Raw genomic sequence first — 27915 nt, 5'->3', positions numbered from 1 at the left:
GTTACTAGTCCTCAAGATCAGTCAGGTTCAGAAACATGACTGGCAGAAATGGTTTCTGGTCCCAAGATTGTATAAGACTTCCAAGACTAAAATGGAGGGGGTGGGAAAGATGCTGGGTTTTTATGAGTTAGGTAAGAAGTTCCTTTGTGTCGTCGTGTACAGAACCAGGAAGTGGATAACACCAGTGGCTGTTACAGAAATACGGTATAAAAATAATCTAAAGCCGGCAAACCTTGCTATGAACTCAAACATCACCAAAATTAAAATTACATTAGGAAAGTCAAACATTTATGTTTGAATTAAGATGTAACGGTCAGCCGCCCAGAGTTACCCTATAGGGTAAGGTGGGCGGCCAAATAAATGTTATCTATGAAAATGAAATGTATAAATAAAACACATTTTATAAGTCAATACATCGGCATTCCCAGGAACAGAAAGAAATGTGTGGTTCTTCAAAGCCAGGAGGAGCGGAGACCTTAACCGGGTGGAATGTTTTCTCAGTCTGACCGGCTTGCAATTGGCCAAATACACAAAAATGACCTCCAGGCAACCAGGTCTGAAAGCATAAGCAAGTTGGAAAAGGCATCTGTGAGGATGTCACGAGTTCATTTGAACGCACATGCTTGCTGGAAATAAAAGGGGAAACCGCGTGCTTTGAGGTCAGAAATTTCCCTGGTATGTAAGTTTGCTTCTCATGCATCCCCTTCAAAACAATCAAAGACTGCTGATGAAAAGCAAAAAAAAAAAAAAAAACCAACCAAAAAACTGCCTTCTCATGATCAGGAATTTCCCCTGCGGTGTCATTGGATCTGTTAAAGGAGCTTTTATGCTCCGAGGACACGGAATGGTATCCCTATCGGAAACGTTTCTGACTTCCTGGATTGAGGTCATGCGGAAGAAAAGGCAGGTGGAAGGTGGGGTAAAGTAGAAGCGAAGCAGATCCTGGTCCTGGAAGCTCAGCCATCCCGGGGGAGGAATCGGGGCCACGAAAGTTCATTCTCTCATCCAGTAACTTGGAATTTTACTGTTTTATTATTCCGTCTGTTAATGGCTGCTTCGAGGGCTATTATCTGCCTCCAGCTGGTTAGCAACGCCTCTGATCTGGAAAGCCAGAGAGGACAAACGATGAATTGTCAAGTGTGCAAAGGGGAGCAATTCCATTGGCTGCTCCCCTTGTCCCCTTCCTCCTGGTTAAGAGGGGAAGGTAGAGTAGGCTGGGCTGGGGGTGCTCTTTTCCTGAGCAGTTGCGCCTGGGAGACCTTCCTGAGCATCTCCTGTTGCTTACCTGTATTTGGAACAAGCTGGAACAAGCTGGGTTGTTTGGCTGCATTCACCCCAAAGGGTGAACCGTCTCAATGAAAAACTCACTAAACCTGCTTCGTTTTAAACGGTCCTTGCTTGTTTTTAACAACCCGTTCACCCCACTTGGGCACGCTCTCTTGAGAAAAAGTGGGAAATGGGTTCATTCCCTCAGCAAACCGAAACAAAATCAAGCGATGCCTGGGGACTGCCTTTGGGAAGGCAATGGAGCCTTCGGGCACAGGGGCAGTCTACCTTGAGATTTCTGCAGCTGCAAAGAGGGCAGTGTTGGTAGCGGTCTCTTCGCTTTGCCTCTTCTGTATAGTTTTTCGAGAAGTCCATCAACTTAATAATGGAGTTGGAAGGGACCTTGGAGGTCATCTAGTCTAACCCAGGCAGGAAACCCTATACCATTCCAGACAAATGGCTGTCCAGTCTCTTCTTAGAAACTTCCCGTGTTGGAGCATTCACCGCTTCTGGAGGCAGGTTGTTCCACTGGTTAATTGTTCTCACTGTCAGGAACTTTCTCCTTAGTTCTGGGTTGCTTCTCTCTTTGATTAGTTTCCATCCGTTGCTTCTTGTCCTGCCTTCAGGCACTTTGGAGAACAGCTTGACTCCCTCTTCTTTGGGGCAGCCCCTGAGATATTGGAAGACTTGTCACCCCTGGTCCTTCTCTTCATTAAACGTTGTTGTTGTTGTTGTTAGCTTCGAAATCCTGCCTGTACTTCTGGTAGTTCTCGTTCCACATACTGCTGGAGTCTAGCTTGTAGGATTTTAAGCACAACTTTATTAGCATGTGAAATGAGAGCAATGGTGCGATAGTTTGAACATTCTTTGGCACTGCCTTTCTTTGGAATTGGAATGTAAACTGACCTTTTCCAATCCTGTGACCACTGTTGAGTTTTCCAAATTTGCTGGCAAATTGAATGTAGCACTTTTACTGCACCGTCTTTCAAGATTTTGAACATTAAACTAGACCGACCCAATTCCAGCAACCATTCCTCATATATGTTTTAGCCTCCAGCCCCCTGGTCATCTTTAGGAAGTTGGAATCCGAGCTGCGTGGCTGCAGACGAGTTCTGGAGCCTCCCTCAGAAGAAGCAGTCTATCTCTAGGAAGGAGGGAGGTTGACCGTTGCTTTTACATCCCGCTTGCTGACCCACCTGCCAAGTAAAGGATGCTGAGAGAGGATTGCAGAGATTCTTCTTGCATTCTGATTGGGCTGCTTTTGTGTCCCATGGCAGGAACAGGCGGCCATGTCTGCTGATCCAGGCTGGAGGCCCTGGAGAAGCCAGCCGCAGAAGGAAGACGATGAGCCGGGGCCACGGACAGGCCCGGGCGCCCGGTTGGGTGAGCCGGGGAAATACGCCTACGCAGCTCTCTGTGCCGTTTCCTTGGCCTCGCTGTTTCCCGATCAGGAGGAGAGGTGAGTGGCCTGGTTGCCGGGTTTTTTCTGCCAGCTCTTGAGAAAATTAGTTTGGCCTCTCCTGGGATTATTGATTATTGATATATATATTTTCTTTGTCGGAGGCAAAAAGGAAAGATAGTGTCAGGACCCACCCCAATTCACATCTTAGGAAAATAAAGAACTCTTGGAGCCAGGTTTTGTCCAAAAGGAGTTTTTACTAGGACATGATCGGTTGTGGAAATACAAGACAGGATCTGGCATTGTGTTATGCTTTGATACTTTATAAAGAGTTCCCGGTTCAACCCCCTCCCCTCAAAACCCATTTGGTCAGACCCACATCAATTTAACTTAGGTGTCAAACCCTTTCGTGGGAAAGAGGGATCTTCCCGTGCCTTTATGACTATTGCCTCCTTCCTTTTCAGATTCAAATGGAGATACGAACCAGATCTCCTTCTCCCTTCCCTCTCCCTTTGTTGTCCTCAGTTCAAAAGGTTTCCCCTGGTCTTTGAAGACAGCCTACAGGCAGGCTGAATAAACACCTTCTCTTCTCCCCTCGGGGAAAATGGCAGAATCCAGGGAGGGGCGTAATATTTTAGACATACATTTATGGATGGGGATATAAATGGATTCTGACAGAGAGCTTGCGTCAGAAGCCACCTCAACCCCACCTCTTAAGAAAGTAGAACTCTTGGAGACAGGGTTTTCCAAGCAGGATCTTTCACCAAGAAATAGGATCTGAGGGATTCCCTTACAGATCGATAATTTGAAAGGGTCCCCAAAGCAAACCCCACCCCAACGGTTCATTCGGCCACTTCCGGATCAGCCAATCTCCAGGTGGCAAGTCGATCGTGGGAAAGGAAAGATAACAATCCGTTTGCCGCACGGTCATTTCCTCCGCTCCTCACATTTCCTTCGGAGAAATAAACCAGATCCCGGAGGGTTGTATTTCTTTCCCCCCCCACCCCCTTTTCTAGTTGCCCGGTAAGTTCAGAGAGAATGCATAGCATAGAAAGCAATTTGTTACATTGCAATGGATAGCAGACAGGTGGAATAAACAAAAGGCCACATTTGTGGAGGGAGTGAAAACAATAAAGCCCACATGCCTGTCCCCTCTCCCTCTTGGGAATGGCAGAATCCAGGGGAAGGTGAGATTTGGTTTTTGCACATAGGAGATAGTTAGAAATGAAATATAAATGGATTCTGCCAGCCTGGTTCGGATAGAAAAAAGAGAGATTTATGCCTGTGCAAAAAAATGGAAAAGGCCAGGGTTGGCTTAGCGCTTTGCAGAAGAGGAAGGCGACTGGCGGGCAGTTAAGGCTAAACAATGTTAGGATGTCCTTGTTTGCAAGCCAGGCTCCTTTCACGCCCGCAGGGAAGGTTTGATATGTGCAGGATGAGGACGGGTGGATTGGCTTGGTCACAATTTGTATACCTGCGCGGGTAATCCTCGGCTCACAACTGCAACGGAGTCCCAACGTTTCTGTCGCTAGGCTAAGCAGTTGTGAGGTGAGGTTTTACGACTTTTCTCGCCACACTTGTGAAGTGAACAGTTGTGAAGTTCTTAAGTTAGCAACACAGTTGTTGGGTGAGTTTCGCCCCCCCCCCACTGACTGGGTGTATCCGAAGGCTGCAGAAGTGACACACGAACCCCACTGCTGTCTGCAAATACGAGTCAGTTGCCGAATGTCTGGGTTTTGACGAGGTGGCCGTGGAGATGCGGCCACCGTCATGAGTGTTGAGAAAGGGTCCCAAGTCCCTTTTTTTCCAGCGCCGTCGTAAAACCGAACAGTCACTGAACGAACTGTGGTAAGTCCAGGACCATCTGGAATAGGGGATTTTTTTTTTGGTTCCCCGAAGCAACGCCGCCCTTTCCAGACCGAAGAGCGTGCACCACACGTGAGCGTGAACGGGGCTGTGTGTGCCATACGCCACGCCGGGACTGGTTTCTCTCGGGCCTCTTTCCACAGTGCCTACAGGACGGGAGTGGTGGAGAAGCTGGTCAGCTGGCTGGAGTTGCCGGATGCCGTGATGCCATCCATGCTGGCCTTTGCTGGAGGCCTAGGGGGTGAAGGCACAGAGACCTTCGCTCGGATCCTTCTGAGCGAGACGCTTCTGAAGGATCGGCCCGGCGCCATGATGCTGGTGAGTCGGTCACCTTCTCGCGTTGGCCCTTTCTGAATCGAACCCTCGCGCGACACTCTTCGAAAGCAACCGTAGAAGGCAGCGCCCTTCTCTCGCTTCCTTTTGCTCCCCCAGAAACGTAGCACCTCTGAGAACGGAGGGGCCGTGGAGAAGCCTTTAACCGTTTCTACTTCTCCTTTTCAAGAGCTGCTTTCTCGCCAGTTGACCCAAACGTCAGACTTGTGGGGGAATGCCTCTTGTTTCTTTTCTTTTTTAAAATCCTCATCCTTTTCTCCCGCGTGTTTTTCTCTCTCTCGTTTTAGGACCTGGTTTCATTTTCTCTCAAGGATGGTAAGTGATTTTCACGGCCTGTTTTTTTTTGTTTTTGTTTTGCTGCTTTTTTTTTTCCTTTCTCCCTCCGGTTATTTTTTTTATTATTAGCTCTTAGGGGAGACAAAGCGGAACGTCTCGCCCTAAGGACCAGGGGAGAGATTTTTGCGAGTTTTCTCCTTCCTCCGTTCAAGGATGGGAACACACGTCGGGGTGGACTACCTGCTTAAATGCTCCGTCAGGCTTGCCCCAGCTAGATTTCCAGGGAAGAATGACCCTCGACTCCATTTGTGATAGATTCTTTTTACTAAGGATTAGTGCAGAGCTCCCCAACCTTTTGGGCACCACCAGGGACCGGTTCCGTGGAGAGAGGGTTTTTTTCCCGCGGACCGGAGGGGGCCTGGTTTTGTGTGCTGCCTGCATCCCGCGGATGGGGCTTTGCTTGTTTGTGCGGACCGGTTGCTAGCATGCCGCAGCCTGGTTACCACTCCACGGACCAGGGGTTGGGGACCCCAGGATTAGTGGTGTCAGCAAAAGCAAACTAGAACTAAAGTTCCCACGCAAAGTTTTCCGCTTCCTCCTGACCTGACCAACAACGTGCCGCATAGGTGTTTTGGGAACCGCTTGGGTGTTTGGTGCAATTCGCATTCCTTTCTCAGGCTCCGTGTCCTTGAAGACTGGAACAAGCTGGTCCTCGCACCTCAGGTTTCCATTAAGCCTGTCCTGCCCTCCTGCCTTTTGACCCCCTCTACCCCTTCCCTGCCAGTTGCCCGTTTCCTTCGCCCCTCTCCAAAGACCGATGGCAGAGTGCCAGTGAAGCATCAAGCCGAAGATGGCAGTTCTGACGTGTTCCCTCTTCCTGCCCTGCTCCTCTAGGCTCCTACGATGCTCGCATGCGGGTGCTTCTCTCCCACATGGCCTGTTTGCTGAGGATCCCGTTGGCAGAACTGGAAGACGCAGAGGACTATCTCCTTGAATGTCTGAAGGAGGAGAAAGAGGCGGAATCGGAGTATGTTTCTCCCAGACCTTTGCGATGTTTCACCAGGCGCAGCCACCAATTGGGGGAGAGAAAAAAATGAAATGCATGTGTTTTAAATATTTGGCTTTTGCAGATAGGGCTGTATTTTAATCAGAGCAGATAAAAGCGCTGCTGTTTTTCAAAAAAGTTAAAACCGGAACTCGGATCTCAAGGGCAAAAGGTGGTATTCTGCCCTGTGTTCCCTTTTCTTTCCTTTCTCCGGCTTGTTCTTCCCAAGAGAACTAAAAAGAAACATAGCTGTTCCCGGTTGAAAATATATTTTTTCACCAAGAGCTAAGGTACATAAGCAAGTGGAGTCAAAATCATCTTCAACCTGACCCTCCCTTTTTGCAAGAAAACAATTTAAAAAGCTCCATATTTTAATCCCTCCTTCCTCTATTTTATTTAAAAGCTGTCTGCAACCCCGGAGGGGGGGGGGAAGGAAAGGCTAATTTTCCTGGCAGGATTTTTTCCCCAAAAAATAATGGGGAATTATCCCTGGCTTTTGTAAGCATTTAACCTCCTTTGAGCCTTTCCAGCTTTTGTCGTATTGAAATTAGTGCTTACCTAAATAACATTAGGGGACGCGGTGGCTCAGTGGGTTAGGACGCTGAGTTTGTCGATCAGAAGGTCGGCAGTTTGGCGGGTCGAATCCCAAGTGCCGCGTAGCAGAGTGAGCGCCTGTTACGCGTCCCAGCTTCTGCCAACCTAGCAGTTCGAAAGCACGTAAAAAATGCAAGTAGAAAAATAGGGACCACGACAGTGGGAAGGGAACAGCGTTCCGTGCGCCTTTGGCGTCTAGTCATGCCGGCCACATGACCACGGAGACATCCTCGGACAAGCGCTAGCTTTTCGGCTTTGAAACGGAGATGAGCACCGGCCCCTAGAGTCGGAAACGACTAGCACGCGTGTGCGGGGGAACCTTTACCTTTTTCTAAATAACGCTGGGTGTGAACGAAATCCACGGTAACCCGTTGTCCTGCAATGCATGCCTCGTGAACTGCCTAACTTTCTCTAACTTTCATATTTGCTGTTTTTGTCCTACAAGCCGCTTAGGAAATAGGTGGTATCCAACAGGTAAGTTGCTTTCGTGTATCAGACGTCCATTTCTGATGGGTCCATTTTGTGAACCGAAAGACAAACCCCTTTTGGGTGTGGCTGAGCTATATTAATTAATTACTTGATGGATTAGCCCATGGGCCATATCAAGGTGCGGAATTCCAAATGCATGTGTTATGCTAAAAATGCAGCAAAAACAATTTAGAACGGAATTGGTTAAAACACAGTTTAGGATAACATAGAATTAAAATACAATTTAAAGTGGAATTGGTTAAAGCAGTTTAGAATAAAATAGAAATAAAATACAATTTAAAAATGAAATTGGGACAAAATACATTTTTAAAATGAAATTGGAATCAGACACGGCAATTTAAGAGGTAGATAGATAAAACAGGATAAAATGATTTTTTTCTATCCCCCTCTACAATCTTCCCCAATCAGTCTCACGTATGCCGATCTCGGCTGAACCATTTCGCTTAGGTACTGTGCTGTGTTAAATGTAATTTTCAACTTCCAGCCACACGTAAGGTAAATTTTTAAGATATGGGGGTCCCAACGGGTCATTTGTTTAATGTATAGGCCAAGGTACCTGTCTGTCACCCTCTTATACGGGCAACAGTCAAATAGGACGCGAGCCAGCTCCTCCACCTTTGTGGCTCCCCAGATGCAGAGACGTCCATTATAGGGCACAGAGTGGAATCTCCCACTTTTGACTGTTGTGTCGAGTTGTTCAAATCTCGCTCGCGTGAATTATTTCCCTAAGATGTTTGGGCAGTTGTATCTTCAGATAGGGACGCGGTGGCTCAGTGGGTTAAGACGCTGAGCTTGTCGATCAGAAGGTCGGCAGTTTGGCGGGTTGAATCCCAAGCACCGCGTAGAGTGAGCGCCTGTTACTCGTCCCAGCTTCTGCCAACCTAGCAGTTCGAAAGCACATAAAAATGCAAGTAGAAAAATAGGGACTGCTACGGTGGGAAGGTAACAGCGTTCCGTGCGCCTTTGGCATCTAGTCATGCCAGCCACATGACCACAGAGACGTCCTCGGACAAACGCTGGCTCTTCAGCTTTGAAATGGAGATGAACACCGGCCCCTAGAGTTGGAAACGACTAGCACGCATGTGCGGGGGAACCTTTATCTTTTACCTTCAGATAGCTGTCAGCTTGAAAAACGCGTTTGTATTTGCCGCTGAGCTATACAAAGCAGAGGGAAGGCGTTTGGTCCCTCTGGGAATGCCGCCATTCGGTACCGAGGGGGTGGGGGGAGAATGTAGATTGAAGATGTTCCTGAATTGTATCTGCTTTCTCTTTGACGGCTTTGATGTATCTGCGTGGGAAATGGAGAGCAGTGGGAAAGCCCACGGGGGCCATCTGGGTTAACTCCTGCCGGCGAGCAAGGATGGGGGGGCAGAGAAGCCCCCCCCCTGCCGTCCTCCAGTTGTCACCTTTTTTTCGGCTCGAAGTGCCCACCTCACCTTTGCGCCAGCGGATCGGCTCCCGATGGACTGGGCCGTTGGGACGGGGCTGGGGAAATGGGTTTTTGAACTTAATGCTTTGCTGCGGAAACTTCGGATGCTGCCTTGCTTCCCTGCAATCACTTTCCGTCAGTAAAGAAAGGTCCTTTCGAAAGACGGGCTGTTTCGAGAGTTTTGCTTTCCTGGGGAGAAGAGCTGAGGGCGGGGACCTTACAATACGGGTCTGTTGGCTATTAGGAGAGAAAGTCGTTATTCTTTCTTCTTCCCTGTCACCATCTTTGCCCCCCCCTCCCCCCGCCCCCCAAAAGAATGGACGAAGGCAAGCGGAAGAAGAAGGAGAGAAGAAAGAGGCTGAAGCGCTACCTGCTGATTGGCTTGGCGACTGTAGGAGGAGGGACGGTCATCGGTAAGTGGGGTCTTCGGTCTCTCCTTCCCACCCACCCCCAAATGGCGGATCCCGGCCTCATCGTTCCCCAGCAATTAGGCTGGTGAGCCTTGGCCAGGTCACAAGGGAGCCCCAAATTTCTGTTGCTAAGGCAAGGCAGGCGTTAAGTAAGCCTTGCCTCATTTTACGACCTTCCTTGCCACCGTCGTTAAGTGAACCCCTGCGGGGGTCAAGTTAGTAACCAGGTGGTTGAGTGAATCTGGCGTCCCCCGCTGACGTTGCTTGTCCGAAGGTCACAAAAAGGGACCGCGTGCAAATAATAACCACATAAATATCAAAGCTTTTTTTCTAATTGGTCATCTCGATTGCCCCGTCATAGATCCTGTTTACAGAATTCTTATTTCAATTTGTTTTCCCCACAATAGGCAAAGCACTCTTACTGGCTAAGATTTTCTCCAAATTAGTCACACTTAAGTATTTAAGCCATCCCAACACTTTTTTTTAATTAAAGAGTTTTACAAAAACAAAATTTTACAATATATCCCCAAATCCCCCCCAACCCAAACCTGCCCACTTCCCCCCCCCCACTTCCCAGAGCTAAATACAGGATTATAGTTACAATAATCATATTCTAAATAAAAATTATGCATAATATACAATTAACCAAATTCATAATGTGCTTTAACTCCCCTTTAACATAACTACATACAAAGTGCCAATAACAAGATCCCACTAAAATCTACTCATAAGCTAAATGGAACTTTTTAGTCCCATATTTGTTCTGAATATAATCTATCCATCCCAACACTTTTACATTTCTCATATCTTAAAAAAAAACGAAAAAAAAACCCAGAAAACATTTCTTTTATATAAACCATCCCATATTTCTCGTGTCAAAAAACAAAACACAAAGAGAAAAAGAAAGAAAAAAAAAATTCTATGTTACTTGAGGGGCTCATCCCTCTTAAAGTAATCTTCATTTATATCCAAAACCTTTCTGTTTCTTTAACCGTATTGAAACAGATATTTAATTTTTAAATATTCCCTCTGGTAAATCCCCTCATCTAATTCAGGGGCCTTCAAAGTTGGCCCTTTGATGACTTGCGGACTTCAACTCCCAGAATTCCTCAGCCAGGCACACGTGCCTGGCTGAGGAATTCTGGGAGTTGAAGTCTGCAAGTCATCAAAGGGCCAATTTTGAAGGCCCCTGATCTAATTTCTTAATTCTCACTTTAGCCTTTTTTTGTGTGTTTTTTTTTGCCAAACATCTTTCCTGATCAATATGCTTCGCTGAATCAACAAATCCTGCTGTTTTCTCTTTAGGCCTGACTGGGGGTCTGGCTGCCCCCTTGGTGGGAATGGGAGCAGCGGCCATCATCGGAACCGCTGGAGCCACGGCCTTGGGGTCGGTAGCCGGGATGGCCATTCTCGGTTCGCTCTTTGGCGCTGCTGGGGCCGGACTGGTCGGTAAGGCTCTCAGGACGAGGAGGAAAACAGCCCTGGTGTTAACTGGGCAGAAGTCACACATCACAAAAATAACAAGAGTTGGAAGGGACCTTGGAGGTCATCTAGTCCAACCCCCTGCTCAGGCAGGGAACCCTACACTAGGTTGGGAACCGCTGAGGTAAACCGCTGAGGTAAACCATGATTGGCAGCTTGGAGGAGAAATTCTCCTATCCCTCCAGTGTCTGATAAAGATTTAAAACCATCTTTTTAGCCAAGATCCCCACTGATATTGCTCTGGTTCTGGTTTGCTAAACCAGGATCAGGCCATGCTAGGAGACAGATGGCTGGTAAAGGCCAGCTTTTCTTTTCTCAGCATGGGTGACACACACGCACACACCATGCTGGTTTCAGCCTGGAATTTGGTTTTCAAGCCCGTTTTGTTCAACGGGGCAGAAAACTAACGATCCAGCCTCAGTCTCTTGATTTTAGCTAAACAACGTTTGCGATCTTGAACAAGAGCTGGGCTATCAAAAGTCCACTTCCAGTCCACTTTCTTGCTGTCGTAGCGATGCAGATATTCTGTTGTGCGTATGTGAATTTATTTATTTTTTATTCCCCTCCAAAAATACAAAATGAAAGCAAGGCTACCCAAAAAAGAGCATAAAGTGAAAAACAAAACAAAACAGTCAATATACATAAATTGTCCCCCCCTAGTTGAATATTACTAAATCATAATCATAATAGTAAAGTTGGAAGGGACCTTGGAGGTCATCTAGTCCAACCCCCCCTGCTCAGGCAGGAAACCGTATACCATTTCGGACAAATGGCTGTCCAGTCTCTTCTTAAAAACTTCCAGTGTTGGAGCACTCACAACTTCTGGTGGCAAGTTGTTCCACTGGTTAATTGTTCTAAAAGACAAGAAGTTTCTCCTAAGTTCCAGGTTGCTTTTCTCCTTGATTAGTTTCCATCCGTTGCTTCAGAATATACTTCAGAATGAACAACTATTCCCCCCCCCCTTGCAAACCAGGCTCACAATTTTTACATTTCTAGAACACTATTTAAAAGGGACGTGGTGGCTCAGTGGGTTAGGACGCTGAGCTTGTCGATCAGAAGGTCGGCAGTTGGGCGGGTCGAATCCCGAGTGCTGTGTTACAGAGTGAGCGCCTGTTACGTGTCCCAGCTTCTGCCAACCTAGCAGTTCGAAAGCACGTTAAAAAAAATGCAAGTAGAAAAATAGGGACCGCTCCGGTGGGAAGGTAACAGCGTTTCCGTGCGCCTTTGGCGCCTAGTCATGCCGGCCACATGACCACGGAGACGTCCTCAGACAAGCGCTGGCTCTTCAGCTTTGAAACGGAGATGAGCACCGGCCCCTAGAGTCGGAAACGACTAGCACGCATGTGCGGGGGAACCTTTACCTTTACCTTTTAGAACACTATTTATACGAACTCACTTCTACCACTTAGCTTGACATCATCTATCTGCTAGAAGAGAACATAGTTAACAGGTAAAAGGAAGAGCTAAATTAAACTTCAAAATCTTCTGTTAACAGTCTGTTGGTTGTATTTCACGCACAAAAATTCCACAGTGGCTTCTGGTCCACCGTAAAGGTGGTTTTTTTGTGTGTGTGGGTGTGTTTTTAACATCATTACAGGCAGGGTGTGGTCTCAAGGTCCTGGTTTGGAGAAGGCTGTGGCGAACCACGGCCTGTATTTTGAAGAGTCAAAAAAAGCACTATATTAACTGTATATTTGTGTTCACGCTTGCTCCGTTAAGGGTACAAGATGAAAAAGCGTGTAGGGGCCATCGAAGAATTCAAATTCCTTCCCTTAACCGAAGCGAAGCAGCTTCATATCACCATTGCCATCACCGGCTGGCTTTCTGCTGGGAAATACGGTAAGAGGTCCCGTCTGCAGCCCAAAATACGGTGGGTATCAAAACGTGGCTAATTTTTATTTTTATTTTTTAAATCTCATTGTCCCGATCGCCGTTGGTGAATGTGGGGCTGCTTTTCGTTGAGAAAAGTTTTCCAACTTACTAAATATTTTGCAGTTCTGAATATTCTTAGCTCTGTCAGACCAGTCTGGTTCTTTTACTAGAGATGTAAAGTCAGGCTAGAACTAAGTCTGGTTCTTTTACTAGAGATGTAAAGTCAGGCTAGAACTAAGTCTGGTTCTTTTACTAGAGATGTAAAGTCAGGCTAGAACTAAGTCTGGTTCTTTTACTAGAGATGTAAAGTCAGGCTAGAACTAAGTCTGGTTCTTTTACTAGAGATGTAAAGTCAGGCTAGAACTAAGTCTGGTTCTTTTACTAGAGATGTAAAGTCAGGCTAGAACTAAGTCTGGTTCTTTTACTAGAGATGTAAAGTCAAGCTAGAACTAAGTCTGGTTCTTTTACTAGAGATGCAAACTCAGGCTAGAACTAAGTCTGGTTCTTTTAATAGAGATGTAAAGTCAGGCTAGAACTAAGTCTGGTTCTTTTACTAGAGATGTAAAGTCAAGCTAGAACTAAGTCTGGTTCTTTTACTAGAGATGTAAAGTCAGGCTAGAACTAAGTCTGATTCTTTTACTAGAGATGTAAAGTCAGGCTGAAATTAAGTCTGGTTCTTTTACTAGAGATGTAAAGTCAGGCTAGAACTAAGTCTGGTTCTTTTACTAGAGATTGCTGGCTGCAGGAAAGTCAAGCTAGAACTTGTTGGTTTTTTTTTACTAGAGACGTAAAAGGCTAGAACTATGTTTGTCCTTTTACTACAGATAAAGTCAAGCTAGAACTAAGTTTGGTTCTTTTACTAGACATTGCTGGCTGCAGGAAAGCCAGGCTAGAACTAAGTTTCCCACACTAAAAGGATACAAAAGGCTTCCCCTCTTCCCCATGCCCAGTCTGTCTTCAGCCAATGAAGATTCGTCTAGATTCGCTGGGAGATTTGGGGTGATCCACATCCCTTCTCAGGGTGCAGGGCCGTAAGTGCCGGCACGAATGGATTCCGAGCTTCTTTGTTCTTCGTCAAGCTGTCATTTCCCCCCTCCCTCCCCCCCAATTTCCCATCACACGCAGGTAGTCCTCAACTTACGGTTGAGCCCAAAATTTATGTCGCTAAGGAAGAAATTTTATGAAGTGAGCTTTGCCCTGTTTTGCGACGTTTCTTCCCGCCGTTGTTACGGGAATCCCCGCCGTTGTTAAATTAGTAACACGGTTATTAAGCGAACCTGCTTTCCCCACTGACTTTGCTTGTCAGAAGGTTCACACACACACACACACACCATGACCCCGGGACACTGCAACCGTCGTCAACGTGAGTCGGTTGTCAAGCATCCAAGTGTAAATCGCCTGACCACTGGGACGCTGCAGCGGTCGCAAGCGCGAAAAACCGCCGTAAGTCACTTTTCCCAGCGGCGTGGTACCTTTGAACAGTCACTAAGCGAATTGTTCTACGGCGAGGACTACCTAAACTGCCACGGGTTTGTTGCCCATTTGTTCATCCCCCTCCCGTGCTCCCCCCTCCCCCCTTAGCCTTTGACGGCAGGATGCCAGCGAGGCGCGAACGGAAGACGGCAGACCTGACAAGCTCCTCGCTCCCCAAACGGCTGCCTGGCCCTGGGTAGCAAATTTGACTTTCCCTGTGTTGCTGTGTGTTGTTTTCCTCGCTTGACCTCACCCGCTGCTCTATCACCCACTCGGCCATAAAACGACTCACCTTTGTGTTTGTTTCCGCAAGCATGCTGACTTTTAACTTTCACACCCTTTGGTTCCCCTGTTTTGAGGTCAATGCCTCCTGACGTGCAGAGAATTCTCTCCTGGGAGGAGGATGCGAATGGCCTTGGAGAGGGAATCGTGTCAAAGACAGGGCAGGAGATGGACAGCTGTCATTTGCCCCAGGGTTCACCGGGGGTTAGCTGGGGATTCTCCTCCTCTCCTCCTCCTCCTCCTTAATTGGAGTCTTATCGCAGTAGAGAGATTTAAACCCTCTAGTCCAGGGGTCCCCAACCCCCCGGGCCATGGGCCGGTACGGGGCCACGGCACGCCAGCAACCGGTCTGCAGAAACAAGCCAAGCCCCCATCCGCGAGATGCAGGCAGCACACAAAACCACACACCCTCCAGACCGCGAAAAAACCTCTCTCCACGGAACCGGTCCCTGGTGATGCCCAAAAGGTTGGGGAGCTCTGCTCTAGTGAACATGTGGCTCCTCCAGAGGTTCAGGTCGTCCTCGACTCACAACAGTCTGTTTAGTGACCGTTCGAAGTTACAGCAGCTCTGAAAAAAAGTGAATTACGCCCAGTTTTCACATGGGCCGTTGCAGCATCCCCACGGATTCAGACACTCGGCACCTGGGAACCGTCATATCTGTGACGGTTAGACCACTGTAGCGAGGGATAGAGTGCTGGAACCGTCATATCGGTGATCCCCTTTTGCGACCTTCTGACAAGCAAAGTCAGTGGGGAAACCAGATTCGTTTAGCAATCGTCGTCACTGATTTAGCCGCTGCGGGGATTTCACTTAACAGCTGCGGCCAGGAGGGCCGGAAAACGGGGCAGAGTCCACCGAACAAATGTCTCGCTTAGCCACAGACATTTTGGCCTCAGTTGTGGTCGTTAAGCGGAGGACTCCCCGTGCTGGATTCTATTTCTCCCCGTGGCAAGAATTCGTTCCCTCCCTCAGAGATTTCCTCAACTCTCCTCCTCCCCAATCGCCCCCCTCCCTGTCTTTCTGCTTCTGCTCCTTTTGACGGCTGCGTCAGTCAAGGAGCCGTGGTGGCGCAGTGGTTAGAGTGCAGGACTGCAGGCTGATTCTGCTGACTGCCCGCTGCCTGAAGTTTGGCAGTTCGATTCCGACCGGCTCAAGGCTGACGCTGCCTTCCGTCCTTTCAAGGTCGGCAGAATGAGGACCCAGATTGTTGGGGGGCAACGGGTGGACTCTGTAAACCGCTTAGAGGGGGCTGTAAAGCAACTGTGAAATGGTATATAAGTCTTTAAGTGCTATTCCTTCCTTCCTTCCTTCCTTCCTTCCTTCCTTCCTTCCTTCCTTCCTTCCTTTCCTTCCTTCCTTCCTTCCTTCCTTCCTTCCTTCCTTCCTTCCTTCCTTCCTTCCTTCCTTCCTTCCTTCCTTCCTTCCTTCCTTCCTTCCTTCCCTTCCAGTGGTTAGAATGCAGTATTTCAGGCTGACTCTGCCCACAGCCAGGAGTTCGATCCTGACCAGCTCAAGGTTGTACTCAGTCTTCCATCCTTCCAAAGGCAGCAGAATGAGGACCCAGATTGCTGGGGGGGCAACGGACTGACTCTGTAAACTGCTTAAAGAGGGCTGCAAAGCCCCGTGAAGCGGCATATAAGTCTAAGGGCTATTGCTATTGCTGTAGCTGATCGGACGTTGCATTAAGATTAAGAGCCACGGTGGCGGAAGGGTTAGAATGCAGCATTGCAGGCTAACTCTGCCCACAGCCAGGAGTTCGATCCTGACCTGCTCAAAGTTGGGTCGACCTTCCGTCGTCCTTCCGAGGTCGGTAAAACGAGGACCCCGATTGTCGCGGGGCAAGGGGCTGGCTGTGTAAACAGCTCAAGAGAGGGCTCTCTGCAGTGGTATATAAGTCTAAGGGCTTTGGCTATTATGTTAAGAACGCTCCTTTGGCCTGCCACATCTTTGAGGACTCAGGCTGGCTCCCTCAAGGCTCTGCCCCTCTGCCCTCAGGAACGACCCCTGAGCCTCGGCCGCGAGAGGCCTCCTTTGCAGCCTGCCCTCACCCCGTTGTCTCTGTCCTTTCTCCCTGGACAGGCAGTTTCACAGCACCCTGGAGCAGCCTCTTGCAGTCCAAGGAGCAATACTGCTTAGCCTGGGAATCCAAGTACCTGCTGGAGCTGGGCAGCGCCCTGGACGCCTTGTGGAACGGGCTGGTTAACCTGGTGGCCCAGGAGGCCCTCAAGTACACGGTCTTGGCGGGTGAGTGAGGGGCTGAGCGGCCCGTCAAAAGTCCCGACGAGCAGAGCCACCCGAAGGATTCCCTCCAGGCCACGCGGCCTCCAAGCAGTCTCCAAAACTTTTATCGGCTCCAGCGTTTCAGAACCGAAGAAGCAAAACCGGCTCTGGGGTTCCCGTGCAAAGCTTGCAGAGTTAAAGAATAGATGTCCAAGCCCCGCCTGTCCCCCATCCACCCCCAAGTATTCACGTTGTCCGATAATAATTCCTTTCTGTGACGGGAACCGCTCCCTTCTCCATCGAGCACCCGTAGCAAGGACCTTGGCGTGAAGCAGGCTCTCGTGGTCCATGAATGGCATCGTGGCGTTCCGTATCCTCCCTTCCCTCTCTAGCCCTCCCCCCTTTTTCCATGGCAAGCTGATTAGCGATAGAGGCTAGCAGGCATCGTAGCAATTCAATCTCCACACGGCCTTACTTTAGGGTGGAAAAAAACAACACGGTTCTTTCCAGCTGAGCCCAACTTGGGGGCATTTGTCTGAAACGGTCTAGGATCTCCCTGCTCGAGCAGGGGGTTGGACTAGAAGACCTCCAAGGTCCCTTCCAATCCGGTTATTCTATCTTCTGTGACTTCACCAGCCTATCTAGGTCAGGGGTCCCCAGCCTGTGGACTGCGGCCCGGTGGTGGGCTGCGGGCTGCTGGCCACTGGGCTGTGGGAAAAGCTGGCCAGTGTGCACAGACACCCCACCTGCAGCAGTGCCGCGGGGTGCAAAAATGGGATGCCACCGTGCTGCGGCGTATGAAAATGGGACATCACCGCACCGTGGGGACCAAAAATGGGACCCTGCCACAGGGTACAGAAACAGGGCACTGTGCCGCGCAAGAATGGGGCAGGGCTAGTGAGTATCACGCAAGCGCTAACCCTGCCCCATTTGCGTCACACACGTGCTCGCGGCCCCGTGGGCGCACGCGCACATTTAAAATGCTTCCCCTTTCTTTCCCCTCCGGTCCTCCAATTGAGAAATGTTGGTGGCCTCTGACCTAGGTGGGTTTTCTTGGCATCCCCGAGTTGTGGTGGCCCAGTGGTTAGAAGGCAGTACTGCAGGCTACTTGTGCCTGCAGTTCGGCAGTTCGATCCTGGCTGGTTCAAGGTCGACTCAGATCCTACTGAGGTCGGTACAGTGGGGACCCAGATTGTTGGGGGGGGGCAAGTGGTAACTCTGTAAACCCCACCGAGAGGGCTGTAAAGCACTGTGGAGTGGTAGATAAGTCTAAGGACCATTGCTATTGCTGTCTCCAAGGAAGGACCAACTCTTCCTTCTCCTGTCCGAGGATGAACCTGCTTCTACTTTACATTTCCGTTATCATTTCGACCCCAAACCAGCCCAGTGATGCCCTCGCTGTGATGTCCCGTTGCCTGGAGGCGGTTCGGGTCTGGATGGGGAGGAACAGACTTCAATTCAACCCTGACAAGACTGAGTGGCTGTACATTCCGGCATCCCGGGACATTCAAAATGTTCCATCACTTTCTATGGGGGGTGAGTCGTTACCCCCCGTAGATAGGGCTCGCAACTTGGGAGTCCTCCTAGATGCACGGCTTACCTTAGAAGATCATGTAGTAGCCGTGACTAGGGGGGCTTTCACACAGGTTCGCCTGGTGCGGCAGTTGCGGCCCTATCTAGACCGGGATGCCCTGTGTACGGTCACTCATGTGCTCGTGACCTCTCATCTTGACTATTGCAATGCTCTCTACATGGGGCTTCCCTTGAAGACCACTCGGAGGCTCCAACTGGTACAGAATGCGGCCGCGAGAGTTGTCTTGGGAGTTTCCCGGTACTCCCATGTTACACCTTTGCTCCGCGAGCTGCATTGGTTACCAGTTGTCTTCCGGGTGAGGTTCAAGGTCTTAGTGATGGTTTTTAAGTCCTTACATGGCATGGGTCCGGAATACCTCGGGGACCACCTGCTGCCGGCGTCGACTCCCCTCCGCCCCGTGCGTTCCCAACAGAGAGGGCCTCCTCAGGGTGCCTCCGGTCAGAGAATGCCGGCTGGTGGCCCCCAGGGGGAGGGCCTTCTCTGTGGGCGCTCCGGCTTTGTGGAATCAGCTGCCGGTTGAGCTCCGGATGGCACCGGATCTCCGCTCCTTCCGGCGCGGGTTAAAGACCCATTCATTTGAACAAGCTGGCCTGGCCTGATGGGGAATTACTTAGGGTTTTAATACTTATATATATTTTTATTGTTTTTATTGTGGGCAATAATTTAATTCTTTTTTAACTTTTGTATTTTTGTAGTTTTAAGATATGCCCTGTTCACCGCCCTGAGTCCTTCGGGAGAAGGGCGGTATAAAAATTTAATTAAATAAATAAATAAATAAATAATAAAAAGAGGGGGCACAGTGGCCCTTCTCCCCCCACACACAATAGGCTTAGTCCTTTGGGCATGTTGGCAGCTGTAGCCCCACACTTCACAGATGTCATGGTTCCGACTAAGGAGACAGTTCAAAGAACATCCCGGCATTGTTCAATTCTGAAAAGTCTCTAATAATGAGAACGAAGTGTCGGCACTCACGGATGGATGCCCACATCTGAATTCTCCTCCCCTGAACACCTCGTCCTCCAGATGTTTTTTTCCGATGCTAACCCCCCCCACCCCCGTTTCCTCTGCCTCCTCCCCAGGGATCGTGACGGCCCTCACCTGGCCTGCTTCGCTGCTGGCCGTGGCCGGTGTGATAGACAACCCCTGGGGCGTGTGTCTCCATCGCTCCGCCGAGGTCGGAAAACACTTAGCCCAGATACTTCTTAGCCGGCAGCAGGTAGGCGGAAGAAAGTTTATTTCCCTCTCCCCCCCCCTCCCAAACCCTGGTGTAAACCTTGGCCGTTTTAAGATTTTATTTTTTATTTTTTGGGGGGGTTGGGGAGACTTCAACTCCCGGAATTCCTGGCTGGGGAATTCTTGAAGTCTCCCCATCTTAAAAGTGGGCAAGTTTGAGAGACCTGGCTTGACAGGGCTTCTTGGAAGGCATATCCACACGGGACAGCCTTCAGAGGTTATGGGTGCTCCGTCACTGGAAGCTTTTTTGAGAAAAGACTGGACAGCCGCTTGTCCGGGATGGTATGTCCTGCTTGAGCAGGGGGCTGGACTAGAAGACCTCCAAGGTCCCTCTGGGGTTTTACATGTTGCAGGGACTTAGTTTTATCTTTTTTTTAAAATGGTCTTAATTTTTGTATTAATGTTTTAAAAATTATACCCTGAGTCCTTCGGGAAAGGGCGGTATATAAATTCAATAAAATTTAAAAAAATTAAATTAAATTCCAGCTCTAGATTCTGAATGAAAAACAAGACAACTTGCCTCATAAGTCTCTGTCTTTCTCCCGTCCTCCTAGGGCAAACGGCCCGTGACGCTGGTCGGCTTCAGTCTTGGTGCTAGAGTGATCTACTTTTGCCTGCAGGAGATGGCCAAGGAGAAAGGTAGGACAGGCTACACAAACGCACACACACAGAGAGACACAATCCTGTTTTGGGGTTCCTGCTCTGAAGTTGACCCTCCCCGCCTTCCTCCCACCCACCCCCTTTTCCATGGCTGGCAAAATAAAAGAGGAAGAATTAAGTCCTTACAATTGTTTTAGAGATGCTGGATGCCCTGGGCGTATCTCCTTCATCCTTCTGGCTTCTTGCAGACCCAGATTTGTCCGTCTTCCTTGCCTAACTAAAATCTGCCACCGTCGGGACGGCCGGCCTCATTTTTATCGTGCCGAGGAAAGGAGCTTTGGGGGTCAGTTCTGTAGGAGGCAGTTTTCCTCAGCACACACACACACACACACACAGACAGTATTTGGCTTCGGCATTTCTCGGGTTTCTAACCCCGGATTGTTGCCTTGGTAGCCGTTGCTCTTATTGTCTGCAGCCCGTGAGAGAAACGGAGGGGGGGGGGTAAACCAGCTTTTCCATCCCAACAGACACCATCACGATTCCAGCATGAATTAATCTGCAGCTTGTTGCGATTCCAGGATAACTAACCTGCAGCTTGTGCCTGCGAATCCTGGGTTGAATCTCGGAGTTCTGTTTTCATGGCCCGTCCTTTCACGTGAAGTGTTACTACCACTTTACAAGGCCTTGGTAAGGCCACACTTGGAACGCTGCGTCCAGTTTTGGTCACCACGATGTAGAAAAAAGATGTGGAGACTCTACAACGAGGGCAGAGAAGAGCAACAAGGATGGTTAGGGGATTGGAGGCTAAAACATATGAAAAACGGTTGCAGGAATTGGTTAGGTCTAGTTTAATGAAGAGAAGGACGAGGGGGGGACATGATAGCAGTGTTCCAGTATCTCAGGGGCTGCCCCAAAGAAGAGGGAGTCAAGCTATTCTCCAAAGTGCCTGAAAGCAGGACAAGAAGCAACGGATGGAAACTCATCAAGCAGAGAAGCAACCTAGAACTAAGGAGAAACTTCCTGACAGTGGGAACAATTAGCCAGTGGAACAACCTGCCTCCAGAAGCGGTGAATGCTCCAACACTGGAAGTTTTTAAGAAGAGACTGGCCAGCCATTTGTCTTAAATGGTATAGGGTTTCCTGCCTGAGCAGGGGGTTGGACTAGATGACCTCCAAGGTCCCTTCCAGCTCTGTTATTCTGCTGTTCTTATGGCAGAAGCCTCCTTCAGGCGGGCAGGGAGCTAAGCACAGCAACTGGAAAGCGATAACCCGACAGCGAACATGAACAAAACAGCCACGCTGAATAAATCTGGAATACGGGAGAAGTCACTAGTTTTAAGATCCCGCAGGGCCAGGATTCGAGTTCTGCCTTACAGCATCTGGCAAGCTTATTTTATGGGACTTCCTTTTTAGTTTTCCCCGTGGTTCCCTTCAGCTGGGTCATCGTAGGAAAGACAGGGAAAAGGAATAACGGCAGATCCCTCTTAACGGAGCTGATCCCAGCCCAGCCCAGTGCACCAATCATTGGCTCGTCTCTTCCCGAGCGAGGGCGACCGAAAGAGGAGAAGGGGATCCCATTTTTCTAGCGGCTTAGACTTCGGCCTCCCTTTTCAAGGGGCAGGGCTGGATCACTGCAGGGGATCTGAGGCTCACCGGGTTCCTTCGGCGATGCCTCCGGGCTGATCTCGAAAGTGGGGGGGGGGCTCTGTTTCAGACTGCGAAGGGATCGTTGAAAACGTGGTCCTGTTGGGGGCCCCGGTAGAAGGCGATCCCAAACCTTGGCAACGGATCACCAAAGTCGTGTCAGGCAAGATCATCAATGGCTTCTGCAGGTATAGTTGGTCCTATCTGTGGCGCATACCCAGCCAACGTGATCCTTTCTTTCTTTCTTTCTTTCTTTCTTTCTTTCTTTCTTTCTTTCTTTCTTTCTTTCTTTCTTTCTTTCTTTCTTCCTTCCTTCCTTCCTTCCTTCCTTCCTTCCTTCCTTCTTCCTTCCTCTTTCTTTCTTTCTTTCTTTCTTCTTTCTTTCTTTCTTTCTTTCTTTCTTTCTTTCTTTCTTTCTTTCTTTCTTTCTTTCTTTCTTTCTTTCTTTCTTTCTTTCTTTCCTCCTGGAGGACGTTTCCTGATTTTCTTGCAAATCGCTCTTCACATTTGCACCCTCCGCTGTGACTTCGGCGCTCTTCCAGGAAAGAGCCCCGGGCTCCTTTAAAGCTGACGTTGCCAGGGTTTTAAATCTTGGCAAGATTGAATTGGGGAAGTTTAATCTTGGCAAGATTAAAACTAGAAGCGACGGGTGGAAACTAATCAAGGAGAGAAAGTAACCCATGAGAATAGACTTTCTGACAGTGAGAGCAATTAATCAGCGGAACAAACCTGCCTCCAGAAGCTGTGAATGCTCCAACACTGGAAGTTTTTAAGGAGAGACTGGACAGCCATTTGTCCGAAATGGTATAGAGTATCCTGCCTGAGCAGGGGGTTGGACTAGATGACCTCCAAGGTCCCTTCCAACTATTCTATTCTATTCTATTCTATTCTATTCTATTCTATTCTATTCTATTCTATTCTATTCTATTCTATTCTATTCTATTCTATTCTATTCTATTCTATTCTATTCTATTCTATTCCATTCTAAAGTTAGTATCCTCCCCCCTTCCCTGACTAAACTATATCCCAAAGTTTCGGAACTGCATGCACAACAGCGCTTAACGTGTGTGCCAACACCTGGCAGAGTAGAATCAGGAAGGCTCTGGGATTTAAATCTCATTTGTGTCCAGTTTTGGGTGAATGGAGAGAGAACTGTGGCCTCGGTGCTCTGTTGCCATTGCTGCAGATTACATCTCGGCCTGTCCTGGCGTTTGCCTGGCAGCCTTTCCGATGTGAGACTTCAGCCTCACGTCCCACAAACGTTCTCCAGCTGACAAGTGAATTCTCGCCCCATTCCTCCCTCTCTTCTTCTTCCTCCTCCTCCTCCAGGGGAGACTGGCTGCTGAAATTTGTCTACCGCACGTCATCCGTTCAGCTGAGCGTGGCAGGACTTCAGCCCATCTGCCTGGATGACCGCCGGATGGTCAACGTGGATCTGTCTTCCGTCGTAAGTTGATGGGAAGAAATTATAGAGATCTTGTGAGGTTCAGAGGTTAGAATAGAACAGAACAGAACAGAACAGAATAGAATAGAATAAGAAAGGAATAGAATAGAATGGGACAGAACAGAACAGAACAGAATAGAATAATTAGGAATAGAATAGAATAAAGAGAGATGGAATGAAATTAGAATAGAATAGAATAGAATAGAATAGAATAGAATAGAATAGAATAGAATAGAATAGAATAGAATAAGAAAGGAATAGAATAGAATTAGAATAGAATAGAATTAATAGAATAGAATAGAATTAGAATAGAATTAGAATTAGAATTAGAATAGAATAGAATAGAATAATAGAAATGAAGAATAGAACAGAACAGAACAGAATAGAATAGAATAGAATAAGAAAGGAATAGAACAGAACAGAATAGAATAATAGGAATGAAGAATAGAACAGAACAGAACAGAATAGAATAAGAAAGGAATAGAACAGAATAGAATAATAGGAATGAACAGAACAGAATAGAATAGAATAAGAAAGGAATAGAACAGAATAGAATAGAACAGAACAAGAAAAGAACAGAACAGAATAGAATAGAATAATAGGAATGAACAGAACAGAATAGAATAGAATAAGAAAGGAATAGAACAGAATAGAATAGAACAGAACAGAACAAGAAAGGAACAGAACAGAATAGAATAAGAAAGGAATAGAACAGAACAGAATAGAATATTAGGAATGAAGAACAGAACAGAATAGAATAGAATAAGAAAGGAACAGAACAGAACAGAATAAGAAAGGAAGAGAAGAGAAGAGAAGAGAATAATAGGAATGAAGAACAGAACAGAATAGAATAGAATAAGAAAGGAACAGAACAGAACAGAATAAGAAAGGAATAGAACAGAACAGAATAGAATAAGAAAGGAAGAGAAGAGAAGAGAAGAGAAGAGAATAATAGGAATGAAGAACAGAACAGAATAGAATAGAATAAGAAAGGAACAGAACAGAACAGAATAAGAAAGGAAGAGAAGAGAAGAGAATAATAGGAATGAAGAACAGAACAGAACAGAATAGAATAAGAAAGGAACAGAACAGAATAGAATAAGAAAGGAAGAGAAGAGAAGAGAAGAGAATAATAGGAATGAAGAACAGAACAGAACAGAATAGAATAAGAAAGGAACAGAACAGAATAGAATAAGAAAGGAAGAGAAGAGAAGAGAAGAGAATAATAGGAATGAAGAACAGAACAGAATAGAATAGAATAAGAAAGGAACAGAACAGAATAGAATAAGAAAGGAATAGAACAGAACAGAATAGAATATTAGGAATGAAGAACAGAACAGAATAGAATAAGAAAGGAACAGAACAGAACAGAATAAGAAAGGAAGAGAAGAGAAGAGAAGAGAATAATAGGAATGAAGAACAGAACAGAATAGAATAGAATAAGAAAGGAACAGAACAGAACAGAATAAGAAAGGAATAGAACAGAACAGAATAGAATAAGAAAGGAAGAGAAGAGAAGAGAAGAGAAGAGAAGAGAATAATAGGAATGAAGAACAGAACAGAATAGAATAGAATAAGAAAGGAACAGAACAGAACAGAATAAGAAAGGAAGAGAAGAGAAGAGAAGAGAATAATAGGAATGAAGAACAGAACAGAACAGAATAGAATAAGAAAGGAACAGAACAGAATAGAATAAGAAAGGAAGAGAAGAGAAGAGAAGAGAATAATAGGAATGAAGAACAGAACAGAACAGAATAGAATAAGAAAGGAACAGAACAGAATAGAATAAGAAAGGAAGAGAAGAGAAGAGAAGAGAATAATAGGAATGAAGAACAGAACAGAATAGAATAGAATAAGAAAGGAAGAGAAGAGAAGAGAATAATAGGAATGAAGAACAGAACAGAATAGAATAGAATAAGAAAGGAACAGAACAGAACAGAATAAGAAAGGAATAGAACAGAACAGAATAGAATAAGAAAGGAAGAGAAGAGAAGAGAAGAGAATAATAGGAATGAAGAACAGAACAGAATAGAATTCCAGGACCAGGTGGTGCCTTTATACACACACACACCCCTCATAATAATTCTGAGGATTATTTTCTGCTTCTAAACCTTGATCGGTTTCAAGGCCATCTGCTTCCCTGCCGCCTTTGAGGTCACTGCTGGCATCGGAAGATCACTGGGGCTTCCGACAGGTTTTTTAATTAACGCTCCGGACTCGCTAAAAGTGCAAGAAAAGAGCAGAAGGCAGGAGAATCGTCTCTCGTGCCGGGTTGCCTGGTGAAGTCCGGGATCAGGAAACCAGGAAGGCTAAAACCTCTTCCTGGCGTTTCAGGACAACAGTCAGGATCTCCAGATGCCGAGAAGCTTTTGCTTCCTCTTGGCATACGGCCAAGTGGGTTTTGCCGGCACGTCTTAGATCTAGGACCTGAGCGGAGCCTCCACGAAAAGGGGCAGCGTATCCCTACGTTCTGCAGGCCAGCAAAAAAGAGCTTTTAAAGGGAGAAGCCGCCGTCCTCCTCCGCATTCAGAGCCCTCCTCTGAATGTGGAGGAGGACGGCGGCTTCTCCCTTTAAAAGCTCTTTTTTGCTGGCCTGCAGAACGTAGGGATACGCTGCCCCTATTCGTGGAGGCTCCGCTTAGAGATTTCTTTCCGGCAGAGTCCCTCCTGCTTCGATTAATTTTAATTTCGGTTGTGAAAGCAGGGGGGGGGGAGGGGAGAAACCAAGATTCAACCACATCGGTATCCCCAAGAACCCCGAAACGTGTTGACCGCAGCTTTCACCTAATTTAATCTTATCGATATACCACCGAAGGGTTTAACGAAGGAGAAATCCATCGAGGGTGGCCCTGCCGGCTTTTCCGTGGGGTGTGTGTGTGTGTGTTTGGTGGTGGAACGGGCTAACTTTGCGAGCCGTGCTTTTTCGGGGAGGGGGCCCGCTGCTGCCCCCTGCCCGGATTAAGAGGGGTCACCGGAGGGTCCGGACGTGCTGGGGGAGGGAGGGAGGGGTAGATAGCCCGCTGCTGCAGGCGAGGAGGCTCTGACCTTGCCTTCCCTTGCAGGTGAACGGTCACCTGGACTACATGAAGCGGATGGACAGCATCCTGAAGGCCGTGGGGCTCAAGACGAGACCCCCCCTGCAAGAGCAAGGGGGACTCCTGGCCACCCCTTCTGCCCCGAGCGAGGAAGAGGAGGAGAAGAAGAAGCAGGGGATATCTCCAGACAGCGGCACCGCCTCAGAGGAGCCCGGTGGGCTGCCCGGGCCAGATGCCGGTGGACCTGAGGAGGGGGCAAGCCTGAAGGCCAAGGTGGACCACTGGTGCTGGGAGCCGGTCTCCGCTCCTGGACTCGAGTACGAGATTTCCCCAGCAAAGGACCAACCTCCCGAAACTCTGCCCTCTTCCTTCTCCTCTTCCTCTTGACATTCCCAAAATGTCCTCTCCCTCTCGACCTCGGGGTAGCCGGAAATGTGGGGAAGACGCATTTTCCACGGGGCTGTGTCTTTTTTTTTTTTTTTTTTTTTTGCCCCGCTGGTCAGTCTCAAGACCGGTGCTCCCCCCCCCCCCGCTCCCCGGAAACCTCAACTTCTTTTCTCGAATGACGTCTGGTATCCCGCCCCTGGACGTGGAGGCTCTGCTCTTTTGCCAACCCCGTCTCCGGCTGCGGCCGGAAGCGGCAGTCAATCTCTGCAGGGCCCTGACCACAGCTCCCATTCTCCCCAGGCAGCAGTGGCTTTGTAGTCCAGTCGGGTTTGTGGCGGGGTGGGGTGGGGAGCGAAGCTCGGAAGGGCTGGCCCCACAGCGCAGAGCGTGGTTTTGTGCGTGTGTTTTTTTAGCCCCTTTCCTTTTAGAAAAGGTGAGCGAGTTAAAATCGTGCGAAGAAGCCCTTTTTCGTGGGAAGGATTTAATCTCTCTGCATTTATTTATTTTATTTTATTTTATTTTTAATTCCATTTATATCCCGCCCTTCTCCAAAGACTCAGGGCGGCTTACAAGCTTAGCAGTCCTCGCATCCCACGCCCGCCCTCCCAAGGCTTGGGGAGCAGAGCAGAGCGAAGGAAAGGTAGACTGCTTCGGAAGAGGGAGGCTCAGTCTATCGCATATAGACCAAGACACACCTGGCAGGAAAGGGTCTCTTTTTCAGGGTTCGCCAGCTGCACCCCTTAAGAATTTAAGTCCCCTCCCCGCTTGGAAATTGGTAACGGCCAGCCCTTCACTCGCTCGGCTGTTAAATATTGATCGTTTCAATTGATAAGGCTGCTTTCCTTGTGTTTCTAGCCCTCTTGAGCTTGACTGAAAAGAGGGCGCGGATCAAAAATTAGAGCGTCTAGATCGGGGGGGGTGTCTTCAAACGTGGCCCTTTTGATGACTTGTGGGCTTCAACTCCCAGAATTCCTCAGCCAGGCAGAGGAATTCTGGGACTTGAAGTCCACAAGTCATCAAAGGGCCACGTTTGAAGAGCCTTGGGTTAGCCCAGGAGTCTTCAAACTTGGCCCTTTTATGACTTGTGGACTTCAACTCCCAGAATTCCTCAGCCAGTGTGCCTGGCTGAGGAATTCTGGGAGTTGAAGTCCACAAGTCATCAAAGGGCCACGTTTGAAGAGCCCTGGGTTAGCCTGTCGTCGCAGGCTGCAGTGACCACAGACGTCCACCCGAGGGCAGGCTTTTCCTTCGCTCCGCGCAAGGAGAGGCGATCCTAGTCATTCGAAGTCGGGTTTAAAATGAAATAAAAGGGCTGGTAATAAAATAAATAAAATAAAAGGGCTGGTAACAGCGGTACACGAAGCCCTCTACGTACGAGGCCAACATTTCTGTTGCTAAGTGGGACCCTCGTTCGGTGAATTTCTCCCCGCTTTGTGACCTTTCTGGCCACCGTCGTTAAGTGAATCGCCGCATTCGTTAAGTTAGCCACAGGGTCGTAAAGTGAATCCCCACCCCACCCCCCACCCCGTTGACTCGGCTTG

General features: G+C 48.2%; 1 protein-coding gene across 1 annotated transcript; it reads left to right on the top strand.

The window, feature by feature from the left end:
- Positions 1-771: 771 nt before the first annotated feature.
- Positions 772-27738, top strand: TMCO4 (transmembrane and coiled-coil domains 4). The gene is made up of 14 exons (XM_083375568.1): positions 772-1008; positions 2544-2725; positions 4675-4849; positions 5152-5179; positions 6035-6167; positions 9013-9110; positions 10413-10556; positions 12309-12428; positions 16297-16461; positions 19111-19247; positions 19819-19903; positions 21579-21696; positions 22838-22955; positions 26015-27738. Exons 2-14 carry the CDS (start codon positions 2556-2558, stop codon positions 26372-26374), a joined length of 1851 nt encoding a protein of 616 aa, XP_083231694.1. The 5' UTR covers positions 772-1008; positions 2544-2555; the 3' UTR covers positions 26375-27738.
- The last annotated feature ends 177 nt before the right edge of the window (positions 27739-27915 follow it).

This window comes from Vipera ursinii (genome assembly GCF_947247035.1).
Source record: "Vipera ursinii genome assembly, chromosome: 17".
In the NCBI taxonomy this organism is placed as follows: Eukaryota; Metazoa; Chordata; class Lepidosauria; order Squamata; family Viperidae; genus Vipera; species Vipera ursinii.
Note: the sequence above shows the minus strand (reverse complement) of the source record. Positions and strands in the feature narration are given on the sequence as shown.